This window comes from Scaptodrosophila lebanonensis, unplaced genomic scaffold (assembly GCF_003285725.1).
Source record: "Scaptodrosophila lebanonensis strain 11010-0011.00,11010-0021.00 unplaced genomic scaffold, SlebRS2 tig00000024-arrow-pilon, whole genome shotgun sequence".
Taxonomy (NCBI): domain Eukaryota; kingdom Metazoa; phylum Arthropoda; class Insecta; order Diptera; family Drosophilidae; genus Scaptodrosophila; species Scaptodrosophila lebanonensis.
Window position 1 is genome coordinate 14402968 of NW_022060538.1, and position 28000 is coordinate 14430967.

The following is a 28000-nucleotide window of genomic DNA, read 5'->3' on the forward strand; positions in this document are numbered from 1 at the left end:
TATGCTATAAAAAACGTTAACATGTGGCTGAGTTTGTGGGTGAGCGTGTTTTAGCGGTTATTGGGTGGCCTAATCTGCATTTTATCTATGTTATAGTTAGTAATGCATAACTTTAGTTTTACGCTGGTTTATTTATTTAAATATTTCGCGAATGCTTGGCTCTTTAACAATTATCATCATTCTTATTTCATCTTCATTCATCAAGTCTAGACTTCGCTTTTATCCTCGCCTTTATTCAATTTTAGTTTTCTTACTTTTTCCTTAAACATAAACGTAATAATAATATTTTTTCTCTCGTAATAGATATTTATAATATGTATGTGGTTGTGGTTGTTTTTTTTTTTCTTCTATTTTTTAAGATACATTATGTATATATTTATATAGATGTATGCTGCTGCTGTTGCTGCTGCTTCTCTCTTTTCTTCTATCGGTCCTAACCAAAATCGCTACACTTCCAACTTTCAACTAATTAGTTAACCTTGCCCTCCTCCGCGCCTAAATCATACAACAACATCAGCGCCAGCTTGCTTGGTTGGTGTCTTGTCAGAAAACGAGTATACAATTTTTGTTGATTTCATATTTTGGTTGGTTTTTTTTTGTTTTTGCTTTTTGCATATGTTTTGCGTTTTCTTTCAGTAGTATGTATGTAGTATGTATGTATGTATAACTTTTCTGCTTATATTATATAACTGCTTGTATATGCCACAGAGCGCAGCAATCAACGCAACGCTCATCGGTTGTGTTTTAATATTTCCAAAAGCTAACAATATGGTTTTTGTTTTATGTTCTTGCTTTTGTTGCTGCTGTTGTGTGCTATGTTTTGCTTTCGTGTTTCATCGGTGATTATTCCTCTGATTTATTGTTAGTTTCTAGCGCGCGTTGCGTTGCCAGTGCGCTTTTCTTTAGTTGTCGGCCTTCTCAGATTTGATTTTTGCATTTGCTGTCGCAGGATTATTGTCACCGCCGGCGCCTCCGCTGGACAAGCTGCCGCTGCTGCTGCTATTCGACTGTTGCTGCTGCTGATGAGAATTGAGAGCCCCCCCTGTGCTGGACGTTCCCGCCGTACCGGACGCGGCATTATTCGCTGTCGCAGCGCTGCCGCCAGCAGCAGCATTGCCCGCTCGCCCACTTGAACGATTTGATTCGAGTTCATGGAGTTTCTTCCACAGCTCCTCGCGATCTCTTTCACGTTTTTTTTCTCTGTGAAACCAGAAAATAATTTATAAATTTATATGAATTTGAAAATATATATAAATATATTTGATTCACACACTTTTGCCTTTCCGCCTTGTAGCTGGAGGTCAGCTCATCGAACAATTTTGAATTCATTTCCATAAACGTTTTCAGCACATTATAGACCAGCGCCACAATAGTTTGATTCCAATGTTCCTTACTAATGCGATATAGCGCTGGAAACATGATTGGCATGATCACCGCATTATTCTCCTCTATGAGGGACATGGCGTATTCATTATTCCAGAGATACAGAGCCCGTTCAGCAACCTGCATTGAAAAATACAGAAATTTAGAAGCATTCAAATGGTATTAAAAATGATCAAGAAAACAAATTTTTTAAGATTTTAACAAATTAACAAACGTTGAACGTATAGATTTGAGAGGATTGCAAACACTATTAATACAATAGTTTCTATTTCAATGAGGGATCGAACTCTTTGCAGTCCTTCCGACCCTATTATTACCAAAATATTAGAAATCTATTTACCTGAAAATGAGGACTCGATACGCATTTGGCAATTTGCCTGAACAGCGGTTCCTGTATCTTGACAAACTGCGGCGGATCAATAACATCCAGAATTTCTTCGATTTCACCCAAGAACATGACCTCTTTCTGTGAGCACGTCTTTGGCCAGAACTTTAGCAGACCACGCACCACCGGCTCGGTAAGGAATGGATCCTTCTCTAGGAATTGTACAATGCAATATGCCAGCTGAGCATGATAGAGCGATAGGCATTTCACTTTGTGGAGCGGCAGCAGAACTTTTACCAGAAATTGTTTGTGTTCCGCCTTCAGCGGCAAGGCAAAACCGTTGATAATGCTAGAAAAAAATGTGATAAAATATACATATATGTACATATATAGATAAATTCAATTGAGTAACTTACCTGCCCAGTATTTCCAAAAGCTCGCCGACGCCATTAAAATGCTCTGTTTCATAAATGAATCGCAAGAATATGTTGTTGATTTGTTTTCGTATAAAAGCACGTAAACCTAGAAATTTCCCATATATGCGGTGCAGGACCGTCTTTAGAAAGTCACGCTCTCGCGGATCTTCCGAGTCGAACAGCTCCAGCAACTGCAAAATTATGTCGTGAAATTAAGAGGAATACTTGGAACTGTTTATATTTTTTGTACGCACCTGCAGCACAAACTTCTGATCGATCACACGTTTGCCAATGGTTGCCTGAAAGTCTTGTGATTCTAGGAAACGCAAGAACACCTCATATACCAGCTGCAGATGCGGCCACGAAGCCTCTAATGTCGGATCATCCTCCTCTGGATCGAAATCAGGATTTTCACTGGGCGGCAAAGTCCGAAATAAATTACAAGAAATCTAGAAGCCAAATGTGAATAGGAATTAGTATTGGTACATTCAATTTTAAATGCTGTATACTGACCATGCGTATTATTTCGGGATAGACCGGTTCTGTTAGCACACCACGCCCATGTGTTATATAGGTGGATAGATCATTGAGTGCGGCACGTTTGATTTCCTTGCCTTTCAAATCCGTTACGGGATCCATAAAGTCAAATGATACGCAACACTGTCGCAATTTCCGTATGAACAACTCCTCCTGTTCCAAACTGGAGCAATCGGCTGAAAATGAAAAGGGATTTTTTAAAAAGGTATTCTTCGTTAAGAAAAAAGGAATTCATCATAAAAACTATTTCTATTTTATTTGATTTTTTTCATAATTGAAAGATTGCTCCCCATATTTTGGGTATGGTGAAATATTTTCTTCTAAAACTTAACGATTTAGTAATCTTAGAAAGGCTACATTTATCGTCTTGTGGTTATATGGATAGTGTCTATGATAGACAGCCATCTTGTTGTCTTTTACACTCACTACTCTGACAAAAATACGAACATATCAAAAATGATTTTGTCAGTCTGTATTGTACGGTTCCACAATCAGTTTAGTTATTCTATTATGTATTTATAACTGTGGAAAGAGTATTGAGTGTAATATTCAACCAGGTGGGTGGACTGGGGAACAGACGGATATATGTTGATGTATACACCTATTTATTTAGTATTTATTAATTTCCCTCACCCTTTAACGGCGGCAACTGCTGCAGCTCAACATCCTGAGAATTTCTGTAGCGAGAGGAACCTTGACTCTTTTTACTTTTCTTTTTCAATGAACGTTTGGCGAACGGGTCGATTCGATCCACAAACGTGCCCGATGACATCTTTTCAGATTTGGGATCGTTTGAATCGATGGCGGTCTCCGTGGCTGTCGTTGTGGTATTCAGCTTGCCGGCTTTGTATGTAACGTTTGAATTTGAAAAATTATCGTCCACCGCCGCCCCTGCTGCAACTGCACCCGCTGCACCCACACCCTCGTCGCCGTCTTCGTCGCCGAAATCACTCGCTAGAATTTCGACGGGCTTTTTGCTGCGTGATTTGCGTAGCCAACCGAAAATTTTATGTGTTATGTTGGCGACTTTTGCGGTTGAGTTTGGCGTTTTGCAATGATTTATTTGGCCCTCTTTTGATAATAACGATGAATTTGATGATTTTTGTTGCTGTTGTTGTTGGGGTGTTAATTGCTGCTGCTCCCCTGCAGCTACTACTTTGGGTTGTTGTTGCTGCTTGTGCGACTGCTGTTGTTGGGTTTGCTGCTGCTGATGTTGTTTCTGCTGTTGTGTAATGTTGATAGCGGTATTAAAACGGTAACGACTTATCTTGACATTTATATTATAGAGACTGAGATGTATGGATTCTGCTTGCTTTCCTCTCTCTTTATCCTCTTCTTATTCTTGTTGCTTGTTGATCTTAAATTCGTTACAGTATTACTTCCACTAAAAAGGAGAGAGTTTTTAAATTAGATGAGTGCGGTTTATTCGAATACATACGAGAGTATGGTTCGTTTTCTTTATTTACCTGCGAACCTGGCTAATAGTACTCTTTTTGTTTTATATTGTTTAATGGAGGGATTGTTGCGCGATTTGTTGTTTCTGTTGTGGTTGATATTATAATACTCGCTTAGCTTCTACGTTTCCTGGCGCCCTTGACACTGCTTTTGTTGTTGCTGTAGCTGTTGTTCGCTGAATGGCACATCAAATTGATAAGAACTGTTTGCTGCACGTTTGCATTCACATAGTTCTCCCCTTCGCTCTATGACTCTCTCTCTATCTCTCTTTCTCCCTCTCTCTTTCGTACAGGCTGTGCTCTGGTGCTTCGGCTAAGCTGTTATGATCTCGGTTTGATTTTTCGCATAACATGCACTGAAAGGAAACAAATATTCACATTAAAATTTGTCACACATAACAAAGCCACACATACTATATATAGTCATGTAGATATATTATAAAAGTAAATATAAAAAGCCATAAAAACGCTAGCGAATCCATATGTGTGAGTGTGTCTCCTCTTATCAACACGGCAAATATTTCAAATTTGACATCAGTGCTGTTCACTGCCAAATAAAACTTTGGGCGGTGCATATCTAATCAGAGTTATCTGAAGGCAAGTCTGTATGTGTTCTAATGACTGGGACACTGACGCTAATATCTAGGTGCGGAATGATAAGAAACCCTAATTTTAATTTTCAAACTGCGGCCCATCACCAGCTAAAGCTAAAGAAGAGTCCAACTTTGCAAGACTTTGGATGCAATTATGACACTCCTTACATTTGTATCAGACAATTCATCGTAGGGTTTTAAATTAAATAATTACTGTATTAGTAATTTAAAAGAATATACTTGTAATATAATCTAAGCTATTCAATGAGATATGAATTGATTTTTTGATAACCTGTACCCGAATTATATATGTATTTATGTAAGAGTATATAATAAATTCTGAACGTCAAATATTTGTAACACGCAGAAGGAGGCATGGCACACGTGTATTTACAGTCAACCTGATGAGTCAAATCTGTATTCTCGCAGACATGTTCACCTGTTCTTCCGTTCGAATACCAACAACTTTAAAAGATATAGCCGGTAAGAATATCCTAGCCTATCGAGGAAAGGCAATGGGCGCGTTCCGCAGGTCGTAGCGATTTGTAATACAAGTATGTGATTACCGATTGTTGATTTAGCTCTGGTGACAGCTTATGGTGGCTATTTGATAAAAATCTTGTGATTTGTAGTATTTTTTGAGAAAATATTTTCGTTTTAGTTTGACAACTATTCACACAATTATATTTTATTTTTTCTGTGATTTCGATTGACATTTTTACTTAGGGGAATCACGAACCACAGCTGGCAGCAGGTTAAATCGGTAATTACAAATCGCTAAGACCTTCGGAATGCGCCCAATGATTTCTTTGCCGTATCGACAGTATTCCCACGAAATATTTTAGCTATCCCATCTTTTTGGCACTTATAATGTTCGATTATATCTGACTGAATGGAATAGCGATTCTATTAATATAACCGATTTCTTCCACATTTTTCTCTGGCAGCAGCCTCAGACCAATCCAAATTTATGTTGCATATGAATGACGCTTTTACACAGTTTGCTCTGCAGCACCAACATTGCCCGACATTTGAAACAAACCGCAGGAACACTACTGCTGCTGTAGCAAAAACAAAACAAGATAGAACGCTACAGTCGAGCAAGCCCGACAGTAAAATAGCCTGTACTCTCCACAAAAAGGAAAAATTAAAAAAAAAAAAATTAAAAAAAAAATTAAATTATTAAAAAAATGAATGAATTAATTAATTAAAATAATTAATTAAATTAAATGAGAGTACATGTTTATGTTCAGTTTTAACAGCATACATTTACATCACGTACCTATGCGTTTTTATATGCGTGTATGTATGCAGCACAAAGTTGAACCAAAGCAGCAACAACAACAACAGCTGCGGGCAGCGCTGCCGACAGAGGCAGCGCATGAGCAGCGATTTTACTTATGGCTATAACTTTCTTCAGAATTGACCTATCATGATGAAATTTGGCATACGGACACATTAGTACTAACTGGATGTACCTACCAAAATTTATTTCAAAATTCCGAGAATTACGGAAGTTATAAGAAAAAACACGAATTGCGGGGGAGTGGGGGGGTGCATCGAAAAAAAACTCAAACTCGTACTTTCTCGGTCTTAGGAGAATATGGAAACCAAGTTTGGTTATTCTAGCTCTTATACTTTCTGAGATCCTTGCGTTCATACGGACAGACAGACGGACAGACGGACGGACGGACAAGGCTATATCGACTCGGCTTCTCATCCTGATCAATAATATATATACTTTGTGGGGTCTGCCACGCCTCCTTCTGTGTGTTACATACATGCGCACAAAACTAGTATAGCCTTTCACGCTTTGGGTACAGGCTATAAAAAACATCATCACCACCACCCTGGAGCACGCAGCGCAAAGCAATTGCGAAATGCCATGAAATAAAGCGGCAAACCGCAGGGCATTTGCCGGCAGTGGCGGATAGGGGCTAGAGCAGAAATAGGGCCGGAATTTAGGCGTTGAAGCTAACAAATTAAATTTGTTAAATCTGTTTTGTTTATTTAATTTTAAAATGCTAAAGTCAGCGCCCGGAAACTAAATGGCACATCTTGCCATTTTGATGTAGCCAACGGAGACGTACTTGCTATAAGGGAGGAAATGAAAGACGTAAAAGTGGCGTGCGATTAAAGCTGAAACGGAAAAACTTGCAACTTGTGCATCCTGTAATATTTTGTTGCCATTGCCTGACCTGAAAAGCCATGGTGAACTTCAAACCAATAACAGCACCAACAACTACAACTAAGAAGTTGATATGTTGCGGTTTCACTTGAGGACATTGTGGCACTATAGTCTTGGCCATATCTATGAGCATGCACACACATGTTCATATATACATACATATATGTGGTATGTATTTATGTACGTACATATGTATGTTGTAGGTGGTTTTCGCGTTGGTCGGCTTGTCAAGCCACCAAGCGGGGGCGAGCGCATGAAATTGCATTCACTCGCATACAGGAAAGCCAACAACAAGTCAACAACAAGCCAAGAAAAACATGTCATACACGTTGAACGCACACAAGCAGAGACGTTACAACAACAAAAACAACAATGGCAATTGGGCAGCACCCACACAGTACATCCAAGCGCGCAATAATAAGAGCACGACCAGAGCGCGTATGAGTGACAAACAGGTAAATGCTATTGACTGACTCTCATGTGGCAAGGACCTGGCATCGGCGGGTGGGATAGGCGTGCAAGGAACAGAGTAAAGCGAATCTGTTGGACGCTGACAAACAAATAATGACAAGCGTGTTGTGCAGAGCAGAATGTACATATTGCTGGTGTTGTTACTGTTGCGCAGCATACCAGCAGCTGGCAACACACACCACACACAACTCTGCAATTGCCGCACATGCAAATACTTGCCCAGCTGGCATAAATAAAGGCCTGTCTATCTGGCTACTTGCCAGTCAACCACCCAATTTTCCAGTTTTCGTTTGCTGATTTCATTTGGCATATAAATGGCCTAGCAACTGTGAGGAAACAACCCGACTGGCGTTAACGGAAAGGATTTTAAAGATATTACAATATAGTAAATGGCAATTTATAAAAAACCCAATTCAACGCATATGTATGTACATATATTATGTAAGTATTCCTTCATTCAATTTTTTACTACCTTTTTACTCAGTTCCTGTATGAAAATACAAAGAAAATCTGTTTTTTGATCTGCCATTATCCAACTACAAAATCACTCTAACGGCATGGCGAGACAGGCAAACTGTTTGTACACAAAATTGACGGCTTTGCCAAGCATGTCAAGACGGTAATGCTATTGCTACAAAACCCAATAACAATTCTATAATAAAGTACATTCTGTTTATAAAAAAAACATAGAAAAGATATTTAAAACATATTTCCCCCATTTACGACCCACGAGTGATTTAACATGTAGCATATATTACTGAAATTATGTTTAAATACATAAACTATACAAAATTGTAAGTTATTATGAAAAAAAAAAAAACAATGTTAGTAAAACTCACTACCTATTAGATCACATTCCCGAGGAAATACGTCAACTACAAAAAATTGGCAAATGTGTTTGCAAACTTTTACAAAATTGTATTTTTGCTGTTGAGATGAAAATCAATAATTGCACTTTTTCAACGTTGACCCTTATGCTCTGCCTACATTTTGTTTCAATTTATTTCAATAAGTGCAGAACTGTTTCCTCTATAGCATGCCCTAATCAAACACACACCCACACAATCACTTACACTCACATAACAGCACTGTGACATTAATATATAAAATGAACAACTGCCAGGGTTGGTCATTTATTATGTTATTTTTATATAAAAGCATCAAGCGTCACAGCCGAGCCCATAATAATAACAACAACAATAATAAATGTTTGCCTAGTAGGCTGAAGACAAATGAATCCCCCCATGCGATATAACAACAACGACAACTAAAGCAGCAACAATAGGAGAGACTACGATGACCCGTACGATAAAAACGGCTGACCATACCCATTAGGCCATGTCCAACCGCAGAGAGCATAGACAATGGTTAGAAAGGTCAGCGCATAAAAACCCGTTAGTTAGTTGCTTTTGAGCATGTGTGTGTCGACTGTCCTTATGACTTTATTTACAAAATAAAGAAAAGACTAAAACGAAACAAAGCAAATTCCCCAACTAATAACAAAAACAAACCGACGTTGGCAGTGACAAGGCGCACTGAAAAAATAATGAGCTAAAGTTTTAATGTAAGTGTGTGTGGCATAAGTCGTTGACTATTTATGTCAGTCTTAAGCTACACTTAGAAAAAATGCTTAGTTTAGTATTGAAAGACTAAAGAAAACAAATATATACGTTGACTTTGCTTTTAAATTACATGTCAACAAATCGTTACAAAAATTACGTTTGAATTACGCGTGTAATTATCAGTAGAAATATTGGACAGCAAACAGATAACCTCAAGTTTCCTAGGGATTACGCATGAAATTTGGTGAAGGCGGGCCCAGCCGTTTCCGAAATGAATCGATTTGTCTTGTCATGCCGCTTCAGAATATATTTGTATGCTTATACATACATAGATACGAGTATATGTATACACAAGGGCGTACGCATACCCCTTAAAATGGAACTGAGTTGGATATGTTGAAGTGCATTATCTCTATATATATAAAACAGTTTGTCCTGACTAATTGGTGATCAACGCACAGCCCAAACGGTAAAAGATGAAATTTTGACTCAAGTATCCTTTCATAGTATCCATCATAGTGTAGGAGCACACTAAGAAAGGCTTTTGGAAAATTCTAGCTCCAAAGGGGGGAAAACGAGCTTTAAAAAATATTAGTTATAGTGGTCATGTTCGTTTAACGAAATAGTTTGGCAAGAACAAAAATGTAAAGGACTACTGAACAATTTTTTGTCAAGAACAGAAAATGTTCATTTAAATACCTTAAATGCCTTCCTACTGGTAACTTAAAGGGTGAAAGCATATGGGAAGGTTATGCACACACAAAATAAATACAATTGGAAACATTATATTGAGCCGGGTTAAGACGGGCAATACCTGCTAGTTAAATTATATTTTAAATGTACCGTTCGTTATTTAATCAACATTTTAATTTTTTGGCCCTCCCTTTTACAAAAGCTGCGTACGCCCCTGTGTATACAGAAGATGGGACAAATTTACAATTAAACGTATGTATTTTTTTTGTATATTTTTTTAAAAGTACGCAGCCATTTCGTATTTGATTGCTAGACCTGTGCCTTTATCTCAGCCCCAGTCTCGGTCTGTATTTTTCCAAACAAATGTCTGATAATAATCAATAAATAACTAAAGCATACTAATAGGGAAATCATCAAAGGAGTGTAATCTGGTGGAAAAATTATATAATCAATTAAATTTTATAATTCTCCAGTAACAAAGAATAACAAAAAAGTATTCCAATTATTATACCCTGTACCCGTATGGTAAAAGGATATACGTATTAGGTTTGTGCAAAGTATGTAACATGCAGAAATAAGCATCTCAGACCCCAATAAGTATATATATTCTTGATCAGCACGATGAGGGAAATGGATCTAGACATGTCCGTCCGTCTGTTTGTCTGCATGAACGCAAGGATATCAAAAACTATAAAAGCTGGAGTAACCAAAGTAGGTATCCAGATTATATTAGGTCCGAAAAGGGACGAGTTTATTATATTTTTTTTATTTTTCCGCCTCTTCCCACGCTACAGAATTTCGTCAATACTGTCCACATTTCAAAAGGTACACAAACGAAACTTTGCACACGCAATCTATATACATAATTTATAATAATTATATAATTATAATTTAGCGTCGGGGTACTGTGTATTTCACTGCTCGACTCTCGTTCTCTCTTGTTTTTTTCTAGAACTAATTCATATCATGTATAGAAAGGGCAAAACAAGGATTTACGGGTATGAAAAGTATTCTGAATGACAATTCGAATATATTTAATTCCTCAAAAACTAAACTATGATTGACGCACATGTGTGTGTGTAGTAAATAATTGCCAGGTTTTTTTAAGCTCTATTTCGATTAGCGCCGGCCTCAACTACGACGTCTTGGCCTTTTAATGACTCAGCATTGACCGAATATATATTAGGTGCCACCCCACAGCTGCTGCTTTTCAGTATGAATTAGCGTGCTTGTGAGTGTGTGCGTGCATGGGTGGATGCCCGCAGCTTGTGTCTATTGATTTTTCACCCATAATCGATATTTAAATATTGCTACATTTAAATGGAAAATTTTTCCGCAATTTTTCATGCCACGCTGAAAAGCAGGAGGAGGTGGAAAAGATGGTAAAAGAAAACGGTAAAAACTTTTCAACTGCCTTGGCAAACTGTCAACATTTATTTGTACTTGGCCGCAAGCCTTCAGCTCCCGTCTATCCCCTCCACTATAGTAGTGCAGAGATGCAGTGCCCGCTTTTCAACAGTTTTGACTTTTCAGTCCACACTTATTGTCCACATTCGCATTTCAAGTGTCTTGTTTTGCTTATCTTTCGCTTTTCTCTTCCCCTTCCTATCCATCTACGGCTTGAAAGCAAGTCAGGGGGGACAGCCCGGTGCTAACATCCATTCTTATTGGCATTTTCCGGTGGAGACCGCGTTGCAAGAATTTAATAATTTGTTTTGTTGCGTCATTTTTTTAAGATTACGTGAAAGGGTGGAAAAATAAAATAAAATAATCTAAGAGATTTGTTTAAAAACTTAAAGTATACCTAATGTCTTAATACTTAACTGAATGTATTATAAGTATAAAGCTAGTGCTTTCGCACATCATACCCATATTGGTTTCTGAGACATTTTTATATGACGAAAAGTAACAGTACAAAGAGGGAAGGTAAAGAAGCAAACTAGATTTAGTGGACCATCGTTTTGATCCCGGGAAGGTTCCTGCATAAGATTCCTTCTCTATTTATTGTCGCAGTCTTGTTTTCGGTCTTTTGTTTGTTATAATGACACAGAACAATGCGTTCTGTCTATCGTCGAGGTTTCTTTTATTTTGCCAACTTATTTTATTTCAATTTTGATCCTAAGAGAACATCTCTAACATATAAATATAACATTTTTACATTTAATCTGTATATTTTTATCTCGTGAGCGACACAAACATATCGATATAGGTAAGAGCCCTCTCCTCTTAGGGGCATTCAAATTGAATATGTGTTAAGTAAGTGTGTGTTGTTTAGACAATAGAAATTTATTATTAAATTGCTTATTAAATCTTTTCAAGTCCGTATATACTTTTCAAAAGAATGCCGTGTTTTATGGCATTTTCGGAGCATGCTTTCGGCACGTCTAATTACGAAAAATGTTCGAAGGAAATTCACACGCGTAATAACAGCTTTGGAATCCACCAAACACCCCTACACCATTGGCCAACCAACACCCCTTGTAGGAGTTTTTCTTCTTTTACACGTAATGGGGAAAACCTTGGACAGCGCATACTGGAGACATACGTATGTGGAATATAAAGGACAGCAGCTTGCTTTGATGAAATTAGAACAAACCAATACTAACAAATACATATGAAAATATATGTACATATGTTTGTATATAGGGAACTACTTGTATGTACGCAACAGCAGCCAAGAAAAGAAAAATGCGCACAATTTTGTTCATTACAAACGCAACGTGCTTGAAAAGTATGCAAAGGGTACAGGGGCCTGAAGAGGGTCAATAAAAGCTTTAAGAAAGTGAAAAACTACGCAGCGAACGATGTGCGCGTCTCGTTATGGTGCCACATAGTAAGCCCTTCTCGTCCCTCAGACATGGAAGTGCTCAAAAGTTCAGGGGCGGACTGTTGAAGACTTATACGTACCTACTTATTTGCGTGTATACACATACATGCATGTCTAGTATACTATAGAAGCTGTTCAAGCGTCTTCGTCTTCGTCACACACTTAAAAACGCCTTGGAAAGGCATCCGTCTCCAACAGCAGACGCAGCGACTATATTGCTTCTGTCAGCACCAGGCAGCGATGCATGGCATGGAAAATGTTGTGGAAATGCGAATGTGCGACGAGAGCGCAACGAGAAAAACGTGAAAATTCGCAGAAGTGAAAATGCATTCAAATCATTGTGCGTCGTCTAGGTCGTTGTCGACAGCGGGGCAACAAGGTGTGGGAAACGGGACAGACAACAGATGAAAGGCAAATGCAGGCGGCCAGAAGATGTGTTAGTCCGAAGCTTCAGAGAGCAGGGAAAGGCATTAGTTTGAAGAGAAACATTCATTCGTCGGTTGGTTGGTTGGTGGGTTGGTTTGTTGTTAAGTCGTTCGTTTGCTTCACTGCGTTTTTTATCCACAATAAAAAATTGCGTGGCAAATGCAGCGTGTGTGCTTATGCGTGTACTTCTTATTGTGTGTGTGTGTGTGTGTATGTGCATGAAACTTAAGTTTCATATTTTGCTACAATCTGTGTTCCACTTCTACATACTTACAGTATATACATACTACTATATATGTACATAAGCATGACTGATTATAAGTAATGCCCCGCATCTTGATTTATAAAAATGCCTTCTGTGCGTGAAATTGATTTATAAGTACACATGAAAACACATCACCAATGACGGCATTCCATGTAGTGGCGAAAGCACCGGCATATGGTGTAAGCAGAAATGGTGGAACATTAACAGTATTTCAGTATGTCACACTGAGTGGTACCCAAGATTACAACAAAAACCTAGGTAGACACATATACCTCGACCAAACGCGATGTGCTGCCACTATATCAATCATAGGCTGTTTTTTAGTATTTTTCATATACCCATACCTAAGAAGTACATTATTTATTGGTCAATGACATTTTCAAAAAATGTTGGGCATTAACATTGTTGTAATATTAAAAAAAAATGTAGTATTTTTAATATATTTGTGCAGACTCGATAGAGTATTTAAACGCTTTAATAAATTCTTAAAAACGCTTGTAAGTTTCCTTTAAAAAAATATATTTATTTTCATATTTTTCTGAAGACTTTGGATAAGTTTTTTTTATTCAAGCAATAGTAAATATTAATGCAATCAAATGATATTGTACATTTGAATGAATCAAATAATAAAATCATTCAGTAATAGCACTGACCTTGACCTTATACCATTTAATGGTCTTTGTTCTGTTCTTTCCTTACTCTCCTGGCTCCTCCCTCTCTCTGTCCATCACCCGCATATGGTATCAGCTTCACCATTAAATCAATCAAATCAACAGTCAGCCATAAACTTAGCTGCACACATAACACACACAAACAACGCATTTGTACACACGTACACATGCATATGCAGCGACTCCCCATATCCCCTCTTCATCACACACACACATACACCACTGTGCACATGACAAGAGCAAGAGCGTATGTAGCTTTTAAATGCAAATATCTCGCAGTGTGTATGCAATAGTGCAATGGCATTTGCATATGTGCGCGAGTGTGTATGTGTGTACGTAAATACGTATATGCATGTGTTTCTTCGTGTGCGGGCGCAAGAATACTGCGCCGTTAAATTTGCATAAAGTGAAAGGAAATGAAACAATAAGTTTTATATGATTCTGCAGCTCCCGTTTACCCTCCTATGGGTTGCATTAAAAGTTTGCAGCAGCAGTGAAAGTTATGACAGATCGGTGGGGTATAGGGTGTGCCAACACCAACACAATAATAACGTAAAACAACAAGGACACATGCTTCATCCGTTGAGAAAAGTACATGAGCAGGACGTGCGTCCCTGTTGTCTGGTTACATTTTAGATGCATTTTTTATTCGTCCTTTAACCACACGCACATAATATACTTATAAGCACATACATATGCAAATTATATATTCATACAGACTTAAGGCAACCTAATTAGAAGCCCTGCTGAACGCTCAAAAAAGGGCGTCCGGTTTTTGTTAGCAACCCATTTCGTGGGAATTGGGTCAGCTGGTAGCTCTTTTTGGGGACAAACCACACACACACAACAATTACGTAGCTGAATGAAAAAATGAATAAAAAGGATAAAACCCATTTATTATTTAAAAGAAAAATTAATTTAAATTAAATTGAAACGTGGCATGAAACTGTCAGATATGCGCAAATGCAACAATAGAAAGAATTAAAAATATTGCGATTTGTGCTGCTCAGTTTATACAAAAAAGTAGATGAAATTATTAAACTGTGCGACAGAGTGCGATGGTTATTAACAGAGACGGTTGCGTAATTCGTAGATTGTTGGAGTTGTGCGAAAATAAATACATTTTCCAAGTTCCAATAAATATCAACAAATTTAAATACTCTCAAGTGCTGCAGAGAAATGCTTATCAGTGCAATACACCAAATCAACATTGTGGGCACCTGTACCGCCCAACCTTCAGGGGGACTTCTATTGTCGTCAGCGGTTGTTTTCTTGTCTCGCATTCGTATTATTGTCAGGTTGAGCTTTTATGCATTTATTACTGATTGATTGGAAGTTTGCAAAAAAGATTCAATTTGTGTGCCAATATCGATGGGCAAATAGGGGCGCACAGAACACAAAATTGACGTACAAGGCCTGACTAATTTCAATTAAAGAGACAGGAAAAGGGAAGAAAAAGCGGCAAACAAAAAGCTCTCATACACACACTGACACCGTTAAAGTGGTTCCCACCCCGGCGCTATATTAAACAACAACAATCTAACAGAAATTAGCGCCATGTGTATATATGTATGTATGTACATACGTCTATTTTAATGTTCCATAAACACGCAATGGGATGCGACATAACCAAAGTTATGCAGCAACACTACCGTATGTTAGTACAAGTAGGTGGGTGTGGGCATAAAAATAGACGCACAGCACTAAAGCAAAGCTTCTATTTTTGGTATTTATTTTCTGTAGTGTGTACTCAACGAACGTCAGCACTTTAGAACAATCGACATGCAGCCGAAATAGGGGCGTTGCAACGGTCGGGGCAACATCATTCAGAATACGTTTTGTCTTGTTTGGGGCCTACACAGGGCCTGTCTCACTTATGAATGTCATAATACCTGGCCTTTAAGACAACTATAATTACAGCATATGTAGACTAGGGCGGTTCCAAACACCGAATTGAATTTAAAATATGATGCTGTTCATGGTACAAGAGATAGGAGTCACAACCTTTAGAGGAAACTGACAGAACAAGACCAACCAAAATTAAAGAAGGGGTCGGGGATCATAGGGATCCTTAGTTAAGACAAATTTCTTCAATGTTATTCAACAGGAAAACGAACTTTTTATTTGCAAGACATATTTAATTAAACAAAAGAACTTTGAAAATCAACCATATAGACCTCCATTCAAGGTACTTTTCTTGAAACAACAAATTACCCAAGCATTCTACATTAACTTTTTTGCGATACTATCTTATATAGCAGTAGGAAATTTATTATAATATGCTCTATTTATTGTACTATAACGGTTGTTTTTATGCAACACACTCACAAGCATGGTTTACAGTCGTACGTCTTTGCGCCATTTACCTTATTATCACCTGCAAAAAGAAAAAGAGAAAGTCACAAATTAGTTGACAAAGCAGACAAACTAATTACATCAGACGGCTTAATACACAACGCCGTAAAATTACACTATGCATTATAAGTAAGCCAACAGCAGAATATGATGAAATTGTAAACAAAAATAAACATTTAAAACGGAATTATAAAGCTAACAAAGCGCAGCAACAGATAGCGCAGGCCCAAAATTATCCAAGAAATAAATTAATATAATAAAACAATACCTAAGCGAATTCATAATACCCTTTCACCTTGGAAAACAGAAAAGCCCGAACGGAATAGTGGGCGTCAATCTGACACGAAACAATTTCTTTTTAGTTTTAATTGAATAATTAAAGCGAATCAGCGTAACAAAAATGTTCAAAATATTAAAATATGCCAATAATTTTCCCATTTTAAGAACAATAAATTGAAAAGAAGAATCTTGAAAATATTATAATAATAAGCGTATTCTTATCAAATTTGCCACAGACGAAAAGGTGAGCAATATGCGACGCTATTTTTGCACACACACATACATATGGAGGTATATTTGTATGTCTGTATAAGCGATTACAGGAGACATGCCATTTGTTGATATTATATTATATTATATTATGTGTACTATATAGAATAGAATATAGAATAATAGGTCTTGCTGCAAAATTCAATGTCAGTGGTATAGACATTTTTTCTAGCTTGAAAAAGGTTTGCCACAATATTCACTTGTCCTATGCCGCCAAAAGAATCCCACTCTGCCCCGCCCTCGCTATCGGCCCCTTTACTTTTTTTAATTATGTGGTGCTGCGATTTTTGTTGATAAAAATGGACGCGTGCTTTATGGGCGTGACTGTATGGGTGGGCATCGGCATGGCCCATGGTTAAATGTACAGTAGCGGGCACGTAGATACGTAAGGTTTATTTTTCGACAACACCAGGATTCCACATTCCATAGCAAACAATTTTCGGTTCCCGCTCTCCAACAAAAATGGAGAGCTTATCAATCCTGAGAGTTCTACATCGGATTATCCGCTTAAACTATTATTTTATTTATGTATTAGAAATTGCTTTACATTGGTATGAAGATGTAAATTGAAAACGGAATTTTCTATGGTTTTGAGAATCACATAAAGTCTGTTAAAGGCCCGTTCCAATGTCGGTTTCAAAGAATTTACTTGGAATCCAAAATGGTAAGGGTTTTAAAATTGACTTTTGCAACGATTGTGGAGCATGAGTATGGCAAGGCTGCAATGACAGTTCATAAGTTCGCTTACGAGTGTAGTCCCAAAAAAACGCAGGCTTTCATATTGCAGAGCATTGGGTTACTTAGCGAAGAGTAGTTTTCTTCATGCTTTAAAATTCACATATGTACTTACAATTACGGGTTGCCAAACATATACTTGTAAAAGGAAATGTATTGAGTCATTGGTCAAACTTAATATTTTTAATGTTTCAAACAGTAGGGCGGGTATATTTTGGACTAGCCTCGTTAACAGCACCTGGCTATTCTAAGATATATATCTTAAGCAAACGCCACGAATTGCAACGATAAGATAAAAAGGCAAAGAGAAGCTGCCACCCTTCCGGGATATAATAAATGGAACTTTATATTTTGCTTTTGCTTGCACAAATGTTAATTACATTATACATATTGTGTTATACAAATACACATATATTTACAAACAACTTGGCCTGAGCAGCTCTCTATAAAACAAACGTGTCTTTTATTGATTTATATTCTCGTACATTTCCAGCATGGTTATGGCCACCACGATGACGACGACAACGTCCAACTAACTTGATACAGCCCACAACAAAGCCTTTCGCAAGTAATTCACAATGCCTTTACAGTATATACATATTCATTTATATATATTTAAGTATATGGTCGTCGTAATCTCTTTGTTGTATCGAGCGTCGCAAAAATTGAATTCAGGGTCGAACAATTAAACAAATTGCAAGCAAAACCAAGTGATTTCATGTCCCATGTTGACGGCAGAGAATATTGTAAAATTTTATAAATAAACGCCACTTTATTTAAGAAATCTTAAAATATATACGCCTTGCAGTTTAATTTTGCATTTGAGGAAATTTTAGCAGTTTAGCAATTAGCGAGCATTCCCACATCTTTTTACCCACCCTTTCCACTCTCCACCCTCCCACCTACGCGAACACACATCAGTCGTCTTCCACACAGCGTCATGAGTATCTCATAATTGTTTATATGCCTTTCTTTTTGGCTACATTTTTCCACCATTTAAGTTGTTATACTAAAAATATAATATGAGCCAACCACAAACGTCATTAATTGCAGCAGAGAAAAATTTTGGTTTTCATTTCAAATGTTAATAGTAGTACGATCAACACAAATATAGTACTTGTATGTGTTGAAGGAAAAGGATTTTATGCACCCTACACCCGAAGGGTGAAAGCATATACATACAAGTATTACGCTGGTCAGACTTTAAAACACAGAAGCAGAAGTGGCATAATGTATATTCTTGATCAGTATGACAAGACGATTCCGCATGAACGGAAGGATCTCGGAAAGTAACATAGCTAAAATAATTTAATAGAAAACAAGTAAAAAAGCTAAAGTCGGGTGACCCGACTTTGAAATACTCTGAACATATGTTTAGAATAAATACAGAAATTAAAAAAAATTAAGAGAATTAAAAAAAAATTTGATCGATTTTACCTCTTTTAGTATTCGAACTCACGTAAAGGGTGTATAATTGCACATATACAAAGCAATTGCGTCTGTGTGAGTGTATGTATGTATATGCTCGTATATTCGTGTCTGAGTAAACATGTTAGCAGTCAACCAAACAGCAACATCAACAACAGCCGCGGGCAGCGCTTGAGCAGCGCTGCAGCAGCAAATTTATTTATGGCTATAAATTCTTGTTACATCGGTCTATCATAATGAAACTTGGCATACGGATACATAATTACTAACTGGGGGTATTTGCAATTTGCGTTCGAAATTCCAAGAATTGCGGGAGTTAGAGAAAATCGCGATTTGCATGGGAGAGGGGGGAGGGAGGGAAATTCCAAAATACAAATTTTCTGCGTATTCACATAAGGCATCTGGGACTAAAATTTGGTGTCCGTAGGTCTTATAGTCTCCGAGATATAGGCAATTATACGAATGGAAAATCGGGAAAACCCCTATAGGGGGGAAATCAAAAAAATAAAACAAACTTGCACAGCGTACATATATAACGCATCTTTGTGCAAAGTTTGGTGTCTCTACCTCTTATAGTCTCTGAGATCCAGGTGTTCATACGGACAGACGGACAGACAGACAGGGCTAGATCGACTCGTCTCGTCATGCTGATCAAGAATATATATACTTTATGGGGTCTGCCACGCCTCATTCTGCCTGTTACATTTTCAGCTCCCGCAAACCTAATATACTCTTGTACATTTTATGTACAGAGTATAATATTACTATGGCTATGCTCCAATTTTTATACTGGCGCAATTTTATAAATTCATTTTTATGCGACAGTGCTTGCTTCCTTTGCTTGAAAGTCCAAATAGTCAAAATATATCCGCATAAAAATAGCACCATTTAGACACTAAAATATCAACATTAATGCAAATAGTTTAAAAAGTATTTAAAAACTAACAAACTCTTTAAATATTTACAAATGTCCATTTATTTATAATCTTAATGTTTTTTCGTGTCATTTTTATATTTAAATGACAGCAGATTTTTTCACTTGGTATGCCGGCTGGGCAACGTCGAGCGTGTGACCAATAATGCAATCTGAGGAGAAAAACACAACTATAGTAGCAACAACAAGTGTCACTTTTGCGGCCCCTAGACTAGCATCTATAATAATGCGTCCGCCAAAAACAACAACAATGTCTACGACCGCGAGGGCAATCATCTAATTATAATAAAATATTTGCCCTCAACGGCACAGTGCTCTCTTTGTTGCTCCTACTTGTATGTGTATGTACGCGTAATTCTTTTCAAATTTGTTTTTGTAGTCGTGTATACATATATATGTTATATGGTATATGGGATACGACGGCTTGCGCGAAATCTATCTATGGACTTAGGTGATTTTTTATATAGAAGACCAAAGACTATAGCATTTGCTTAGATTGGACAGCGCATGATCCGACACACGCGCACACACACCTTCATGAATAAGTTCATTGATTTCAAGAGCAATCAGCATTATCTATGAAAACAGACAAAAACTGTCGACTTTGCAAATATAAAACTAGTATATTGCTAGAGTCGCGTATTGCTCGACTTGTATGTACTATGTGTTATTAATTGAGTTTCATATTTTAAAAATGTATTAATTCTTAAATAAACAAGATAGGTATAGTCGAGAGAGTCCGACAGTGATATACCCTCTACCCACACCAGATTAGTAATAACACCCTTGCGTGGTTACTCTTTTATTCTAAAATTCTTTAACCTTTATGATAACTGTATACAGTAATGAACATTTTTGTAATGGGCCTGCAATCAAAAATATTTGAAAATGACAAATCGATATGTCTGCCTGGCGATTTCAAATCTAGTAAATAATACGAATTTATAGGAATTTCTTATTCAAAAAAGTATACTGTTCCAATAAGCTCTCAAATTTTTCTGCAAATTTACGTAAGCTACAAGAAATAAGATCATGAAATATAAATTGGTCAGTAACAATTGAGTATAATTTTGCTGCCATAGGTATCGATTTCGGCATTACTAGTAAAGAGATGAATTACATCATCAGGCACTTGACGGCTATCGAAAATATTAGGCAGAGTTATATTTGTTATTATTGTTCAAGGCTACAGCAAAGGATTGGTCTTCTTAAGTTCAAAGACCTTGAGGCACCCACATAGAATAGACCCAACTAAAGCTCTAAAGATTATATGATTCTGGAGTGGAGTGAAATATCCATCTGTGCCCACGATAACAGCAGAAATACCTCCGAAAGGAGCTTCACCGTTGTTGAAAATTTGTTTGAAGGGAGAGCTCGAATGGGAGAATATCTTTGCACCAAAAAAAATTCGGCAAAAAGAAGTTTAAGATACATACAATAGATCGTAGTAAATTAAGTAGATCCTCTCCCCGTTAATTGAAAGTAAAAACCTTGTTGGTAGATCCGCCGATCCCAAAAGCAGTCTTTCCTTTTGGAGCACATAATATAATATTGGCCGATCTTATTTCGAAAAAAGCTAAAATTCACCCATCGAATACATCTTCACAATCTAAATTTTTCTTTTTCGTAACAAAAACCATTTCCATCACGAAGAGGAAATGCTTTAACTCCTAGAAACACACAATCTTCTTTGTTTTGCTTGTCAAAGCTTAAACTTAAATTTTGCAGAAAAAATTGTTAATCACAAACACTGGAAACTATTTGCAATCCTACCACAAAAATATTAGTTTAATTATGCGGTAAATGTTGAAGCTGTTGTCTATGCTCGCCAAACGTGTTTGTTGTAATGAGGCTTCTTTAAACAATATCTAATAGCATATTTATACTGCTCATAACTAAACTTGATTTGATAGAGGGGTAAGAAATTTTCAAATATTTGGAAATGCTCAATATTATTACGATGAAATGTGAAATTTATAAATTTTAATGCAATGGAAATACCCAAGCGACCGAATGTTTCTCTTATTTCTCGCTTGCGTGAGTCGGACTGGTTGTGATTCGGCTATTCAGTGTATTGAACTGAAAATTCAACATATGAAACATCTGTATTTATAAATTCGTATAAATCCATTGCAGGGGGAAATATGTATCGTCAGTTAAATCGCCGATAGGGGCATCTTTCATCTGTCATGTATATGAGGCGAGCATCTAACTTATATTTATAAAAAGATTTATGAGCTCTACAACATATCTTTTTTAATGCCAACATAAGTGGTTGGAACAGATTACTCCTTTGAATCAGATCCTTAAAGTTGTGGAAATCTTTGCAAGGGTATAACAAAACTGCTTAGGCAGTCCCCAAATTAAACATTTTATTTCAATTCGTTTTCCCAATAAAGTTGAGTGAAATATGGCGCAGCGTATTTGTGTGTCTACATGGGTGTTGTTTATTTTTAGAGTAAGCGGGAACAGTAGCAAGAATGAAAGCTGCCCCATATAACAACCCAAGCAAACAGCAGCAACAACAAAAACAAGTAAATAAGGAGCCAATTTTTATTAAAAAGCAGCCAAAATGAATGTAAACAGAACGTTAAACAACGACGATGATGATCATAATGAAGATGATGGCAACTCTATTGGTGGTGGGGATGGGCACGCTGTTGTTATTGTTGCTATTGCTCCAATTGAAGGAATTTATAGGGGGCACTGACAGGTACACAACAACAACAGCAGCAGGCGCAAAAAAATGAGGGTTGAGCTAAATAGAATTATTAACAAAACCAACAACAGCATCAACTACAATAACGAACATTAGGTCAAGCGGGGAGGGCATATAGCGGTTGCTGCGTTGTTATCGCGGCTTTTGCTGGAACTAAACAGCAAAAAGTTATGCCAGGTGTGTGCCAAACATCAATGGTGATATATATGCATATGTGTATGCAGCCATTAACTACTTATAGTAGGTCTGCAAAAAATACAGGGTAAATGAGCACAAAAAACAACTTAAGATGCGGCGAGTCCGCAGCTTACACAAACATATACATCCACAGTATGTATGTGAGTTCATTTGCAAGATTTTTGGTGAAGCTGACAGCTTGCTTACGGAAAATTGACTTTTAGCACGCTCTTTAACTTCTGTGGCAGCTTTCATATTGCACTCGCAATGCTGCACCAACAGGAAAAACAATAGCAACAGCAGCAAGCAACGCACAGGTGAACAGACGCAAATCAGGTCGCTTGAGGAAGGGCGGTGTGGCGTTTATAAAAACAGCTGCTACAAAACCAACAGCCATTTTATAGTAGATGTCTTTCACTTGAAGCAATTACAATAATGTTGCAGCAAATACGGCCCATGTGTGGCAGCTTAGGTAAACCACAACAATACATAATGAATAGTATTTATGTACAGATGTGTGTGTATTATATTTTGAAAATCCGCGTTTGGCATTTCCTTCAGAAACAATTTTGCTGCTGCATATTAAATGTTGCGCATGACGTCAGAGTAAAATGGCCCAAAATGTTCACCTCAAAAAAATTGAAGGCACTGAGACGACTTTCTGCCATTTAGCAGTCTGCTACCTAATTGCCTGTGGCGACTTCAGAATAAAATCTAATGTTCTGCGCGAGGTGAGGTAAAAAGGTTATTAACAAATAACAAATGGAATCGACATTAAATGATCAGTTATTTAGGTTAGTCCCGACTTTTTAAGCTCCAAAGACCCATTTCACTTTATACTTTACTCTTCAAATGAATAAATATATTTAGCCTCTATAGCACTATCATACATACAGATGGACATGTCTAGAGATCGACTCGTTTTATCACAATGTAATGATGTACTTTACGATTAAAAAACTTCTAAACGTGTTTTTTTCACGCATCGGTCTATATGCATATAATAATAAAGTTACAAATATGTATGGTAATGGTATGTAATAAGGTTGCTCTGACTATGAATAAGACAAGTATAAGTACTATATTTGTCTATATTTGACGGACGCACATTATCAAATTTTTAAGCTTTGGGTAACCCTTTGTTAAGACTTTGTTATAATCCGGTATAAAATATATGAATTCAGTTGGTAGAAAGGTGCAAGTCGCAAATTACAGCTGGTAGTTTCGTGCATAAACAACAAATTTGATTTGCTATTTTAAGTTGCTTTTTTGTATCGTTTCAAAAACTGCTTGCGCAAAACGGCATATAGCAATTGGAAATGTCAACGCCTGTGGCAGCGACTGAAAGTCACGTTCAATGTGAAGATGACGACGTCAAAAGTTTTGCTGTGATTGCGTTCAAACGTTACAAAAAGCAATACACAAATTGTATATGAATTATTATAAGTAAACGCTAGTTATCGTTGGCGTTGTTGTTATTGTTATTACTATTGCTGCCGTTGTCAAACCATAAATTATAGTTAAGCGATTGTGAAACAAATTATAATGCAAACATTAGTTCAGGAATCTAAAAATGAAACGCAAATATTTGATTGCCGAATTTGGCCTTGTCAGATGAAGAATCTCGAGAATCTGTAGAAATGTTGTCTTTTTGACACATTTATGTTAACTAGCTTGGCTTGTCTGACTATATATTTATATATATTTAGATGTGTGTTGGAGATAGTCTTAGCGCACTTTTGCCGCCATATGTGTCAATTGGAACTTGTTAATTGGCATCAACGAATTCGACAAGGTGCTGTAAAAAGGCATATACATGTAGCATCGGTGGCGGAATGTACGTGTACTTTTAAGTGTGTTTGTATATAAATCTGTATCTGTAGGTGTACGTGTTTGCATGTCTGTCTCCGTGCGCCCAATCACTCAATCAATTAAAACCAGTTTTTTGGTTGAAGACAAATTATGTACAAAAGCGTCAATTGGTAAAACTTAAAATTTTAATTTTGTTGAACAACATTGGAAAAGCTGGAGAACAGATGTATAATAGGGCTGTAAAAACATCGATTTGTTTGCAAAAAGCATTATAAGAAATTCTGGAATATAGTTGCAGTTTTGCAACACCCAATTAACTATGGTAGATCATATATTACAAGTATATACATCACAAATGAATCTAAATCGCGATAGGTGCTTTTCCGTCGTCTATTTCAATTACTACTCGTCCCACAGTTTCAGAGATATTACGGCGGAACTTATTAACTTTCTTATTAACCTACATAATCTGAAATCTAAACTAAGTTATATCCATAAATATTATCCGATTACCTTTATCGTATGTACTGTACGCACAAATGACTTAACAGAATACCGGTATAAAATTGTCCAATTGGAAACAGTTCCTTTCAAAATTTGGGACGCAAAATATACCATTCCATTCTGTTTTATATAGAAACCGTTTTGAATTAAAACTTCTAAGCAGATTCTTATTTTGTACTAATACATAACAAAAGTGGAACACACTTTATGCAACTTCCGCTAGATTTGAACCATTTCAAAAAGGTGCATAATAAGACCTGATTTTCAGGCTAAAAAAATGAACAAACAATTACAACTTAGTTTTGGAAAATGAAAGACACATGCGCTTTGTTTTTTTCGTGTTTGTCAACTTTTTTTTGGCACTGCAAATAACGTTTTAGCATAATTGAATTAAAACAATGTCGAAAAATAAAACAAAAGCCAAAAACACACGAGTGCGCCCCAGGGGGCAAACACATGTAAATACGAAAAATGCGACGACAATTTGTGGGCAGCGCCGCGACTGAGTTGGTTGTGAGAATGTAGTGGAAGCAGATCTTGTTAGAAATTGAGCAAAACGCAGCAACAAATTTTAATGGCGAATGAATGTGTGAGTTTTACATGTGAGCACCAGTGCGAATGTGTGTGTGCTATTAATGTAGGTGAAATATTAGATGAATCTTATAGGAAATATAAACAGCCCATTGAGCATGTGAGTTGGGAGAGGTAGACAGAGGTAAGAGCGAAATGTGATGAGCTGAACTGAGCAGCTGTTTTGAACATAGCGCGACGATGATCGTTAAATGGGCGACAAAAATCGCTGGACGAGAAATGACGATGACGGCAGACAATTTTTGGTGTTGTTGTTTTACGTTTTTGCACAACGATTAGGTAACTTTTAGTCTATATGAAAACATCAATGCTTCACACATTCTTACTGTGTACACTTATCATAAATATTTTCACATAAACAGAGGCACGCACGCACATACACTCACACATATGGACGACAGGCAACAGAGCCACACAAAAGTGTAGCTAAAAAGTCTCTTGTGTGTATGCGAGTGTTGGCACCCAACAAAATCGATATTCTAAAAATAATATAAGTAAAATACGAATAAAAAACGCACATAAAATATAAAAACTCGAAAGGAATTCAATTGTAGTCGAAATAGACGGCGGCTATTTCAACGCACTACATGCGGCTTTTTTAATTTGTTTGTGGCACACTCGCCTACATGTAAGTGTGTGTGTGTGTGTGCGCGTTGAATATCGAATTGTAATTACATATTTATTTATTTATTTTCAACACGGAGACTTCGAATGCGCACTTGAAACATTTGCATTTGGCCTGACGGTCGGCCCCACGAGCATATTTTTTTTAGTATTTAGTAGCAAAGTAACCGCACAATGCTTTTGCAAATACAGATTCTGATTCCTCTTTTTTTTCGCTGATGCTGCTACTTAGTATATACATATGTAAAAAATTATTCTTTTTGCACCCAACCGACGACAGCGACGTACGGCAACTGAAACGACGTCGCTGCTTTTGTCGCCGTCGTCGCTGCTGCGCCACAAAGAAAGCCGTTTTCATTTGGCGCTCTCTGCTGCTCTGATGTTTAGGTGTATGTGTGTGTTCGAGTGTCTCCCACAAAACTTGACCCACACATACGTTTCTTTTCATTAGCACGAAACGAGGACCAAAGCAAAGACGCAAAAAACAGTAATGGAGCGACTAGATTTATTGAAGAATTTTAAATTGTTCATAAAAGAGTTTTAAGGTTTGTGAAACACACCAGCAGTGGAGAGCATGGAATGTGGCTGACAGGTGGAGCAGCTGCGCTCGCTTGCTGGCTGTTGACGTTCATACTTGTTGTTATTGTATAGTAAAAGTAGCGAAAATGTGTAGTAGATAATATGTTGGGGTTGTTGCTTTTGTGAATCACACACGCTACAGAGAGAAACCGACATTCAGGGGCTCCAGTATGTATGTAAGTTTGGGTGAGTGTGTGTGCGAGAGTGTGGTGAATTTAATTTGAAAATTCATATTATATACAGAACAACTTTTTCGTTCATAAAAACCAAGCGGCAATTAGGTGAAATGCAGCAGTCATAAAAAGATGCCAATATATTAATTGACAGTCGATCTCGGTGATAACAGCGCAATTGTTAAATGTGCTATTCTCGTAAAACTTATGGCCACTAAAATTAATTAATACGCGTGACTTGGGGCTGTCTGTCAAACATGCAGCTGCAAACCATACATTTAACTCATGGCGTCACTTCAAGCAATAAGAACAATACTCATGTATATCTGTGCAAGACAATGTGCAATTGTACCTTGGCCGGTCAAAGAGGCTGTTTAATCGGCTTCGCCAACAAATTAAAACGTTTTTATGTTCATCGAAAGGCAACACTCACCACAAATGATTGTTTTTCGCTCTTCTGAACTTAACGTTGTATGCGAGTATAATGATGTACGTATGTGCATATATGTGTGTGTGCCAATGCGCGTACTCTGATGCGCTCTCTCGCTGCTCCTGCTGTCTTGCTGCTCGCAGAATTTTTACACAGGGACACAAAACTATTTGACTTTTTGTGTATTAATTCATAGCATTAAGCACGATGCCCTTGCCACACAATTTCACTGCATTGAAACTATACATCAACGATTGGGTGAGAGATGCCGGAGCTAGAAACACAAAAAAATTAAAAATTCACACCTTCAATTCTCTGGTAGCAAGCAGCGCAGCTGCCGTGCAAAACGCGGCGCACGTACGTACACTCAAAAGCGGCGACGGCGACGACTACGACATTCGCATTTTTTCACTGAGCGTTTGCACAATTTTTTCGTTGGCGATTTACGCTGACAAAGGCACACGCACTTGCCACAATTTTAATTGCATATTATGCTCAGCACTTGCGTTGACACTTTGCGACTATTTCGTACACCTCTTAAGCCTTGTTAATGCGATAATTACTAATTTAAAATCTTTT

At 37.3% G+C, this 28000-nt stretch overlaps 1 protein-coding gene across 3 annotated transcripts; it reads right to left on the bottom strand.

Moving 5' to 3' along the window:
• Window positions 1-111: 111 nt before the first annotated feature.
• Window positions 112-27994, bottom strand: LOC115620661 (serine/threonine-protein phosphatase 2A 56 kDa regulatory subunit epsilon isoform). 3 transcript variants are annotated; one of them, XM_030514012.1, is made up of 11 exons: window positions 27787-27994; window positions 27425-27695; window positions 16178-16188; window positions 4128-4471; window positions 3295-4045; window positions 2638-2837; window positions 2379-2573; window positions 2125-2315; window positions 1724-2057; window positions 1274-1503; window positions 112-1200 (listed from the first exon to the last, which is right to left on the bottom strand). In XM_030514012.1, the coding sequence occupies exons 5-11, from the start codon at window positions 3431-3433 to the stop codon at window positions 903-905; spliced, it is 1587 nt and encodes a 528-aa protein (XP_030369872.1). In that variant the 5' UTR covers window positions 3434-4045; window positions 4128-4471; window positions 16178-16188; window positions 27425-27695; window positions 27787-27994; the 3' UTR covers window positions 112-902. The 3 variants fall into 3 exon arrangements, with proteins under 3 accessions (XP_030369872.1, XP_030369874.1, XP_030369873.1); XM_030514014.1 differs by having other exon boundaries at window positions 16140-16188; XM_030514013.1 differs by having other exon boundaries at window positions 27783-27994.
• Between the last annotated feature and the right edge of the window lie 6 nt (window positions 27995-28000).

Bases quoted from the DNA above. Each gene is read 5' to 3' on its own strand.
- LOC115620661 (XM_030514012.1), bottom strand. From the start codon at position 3,433: ATGTCATCGGGCACGTTTGTGGATCGAATCGACCCGTTCGCCAAACGT. The intron at 2,838-3,294 runs GTGAGGGAAATT...TTTCATTTTCAG, and splicing joins GCAGTTGCCGCCGTTAAAGG to CCGATTGCTCCAGTTTGGAA. The intron at 1,201-1,273 runs GTGTGTGAATCA...CTGGTTTCACAG, and splicing joins TACAAGGCGGAAAGGCAAAA to AGAAAAAAAACGTGAAAGAG.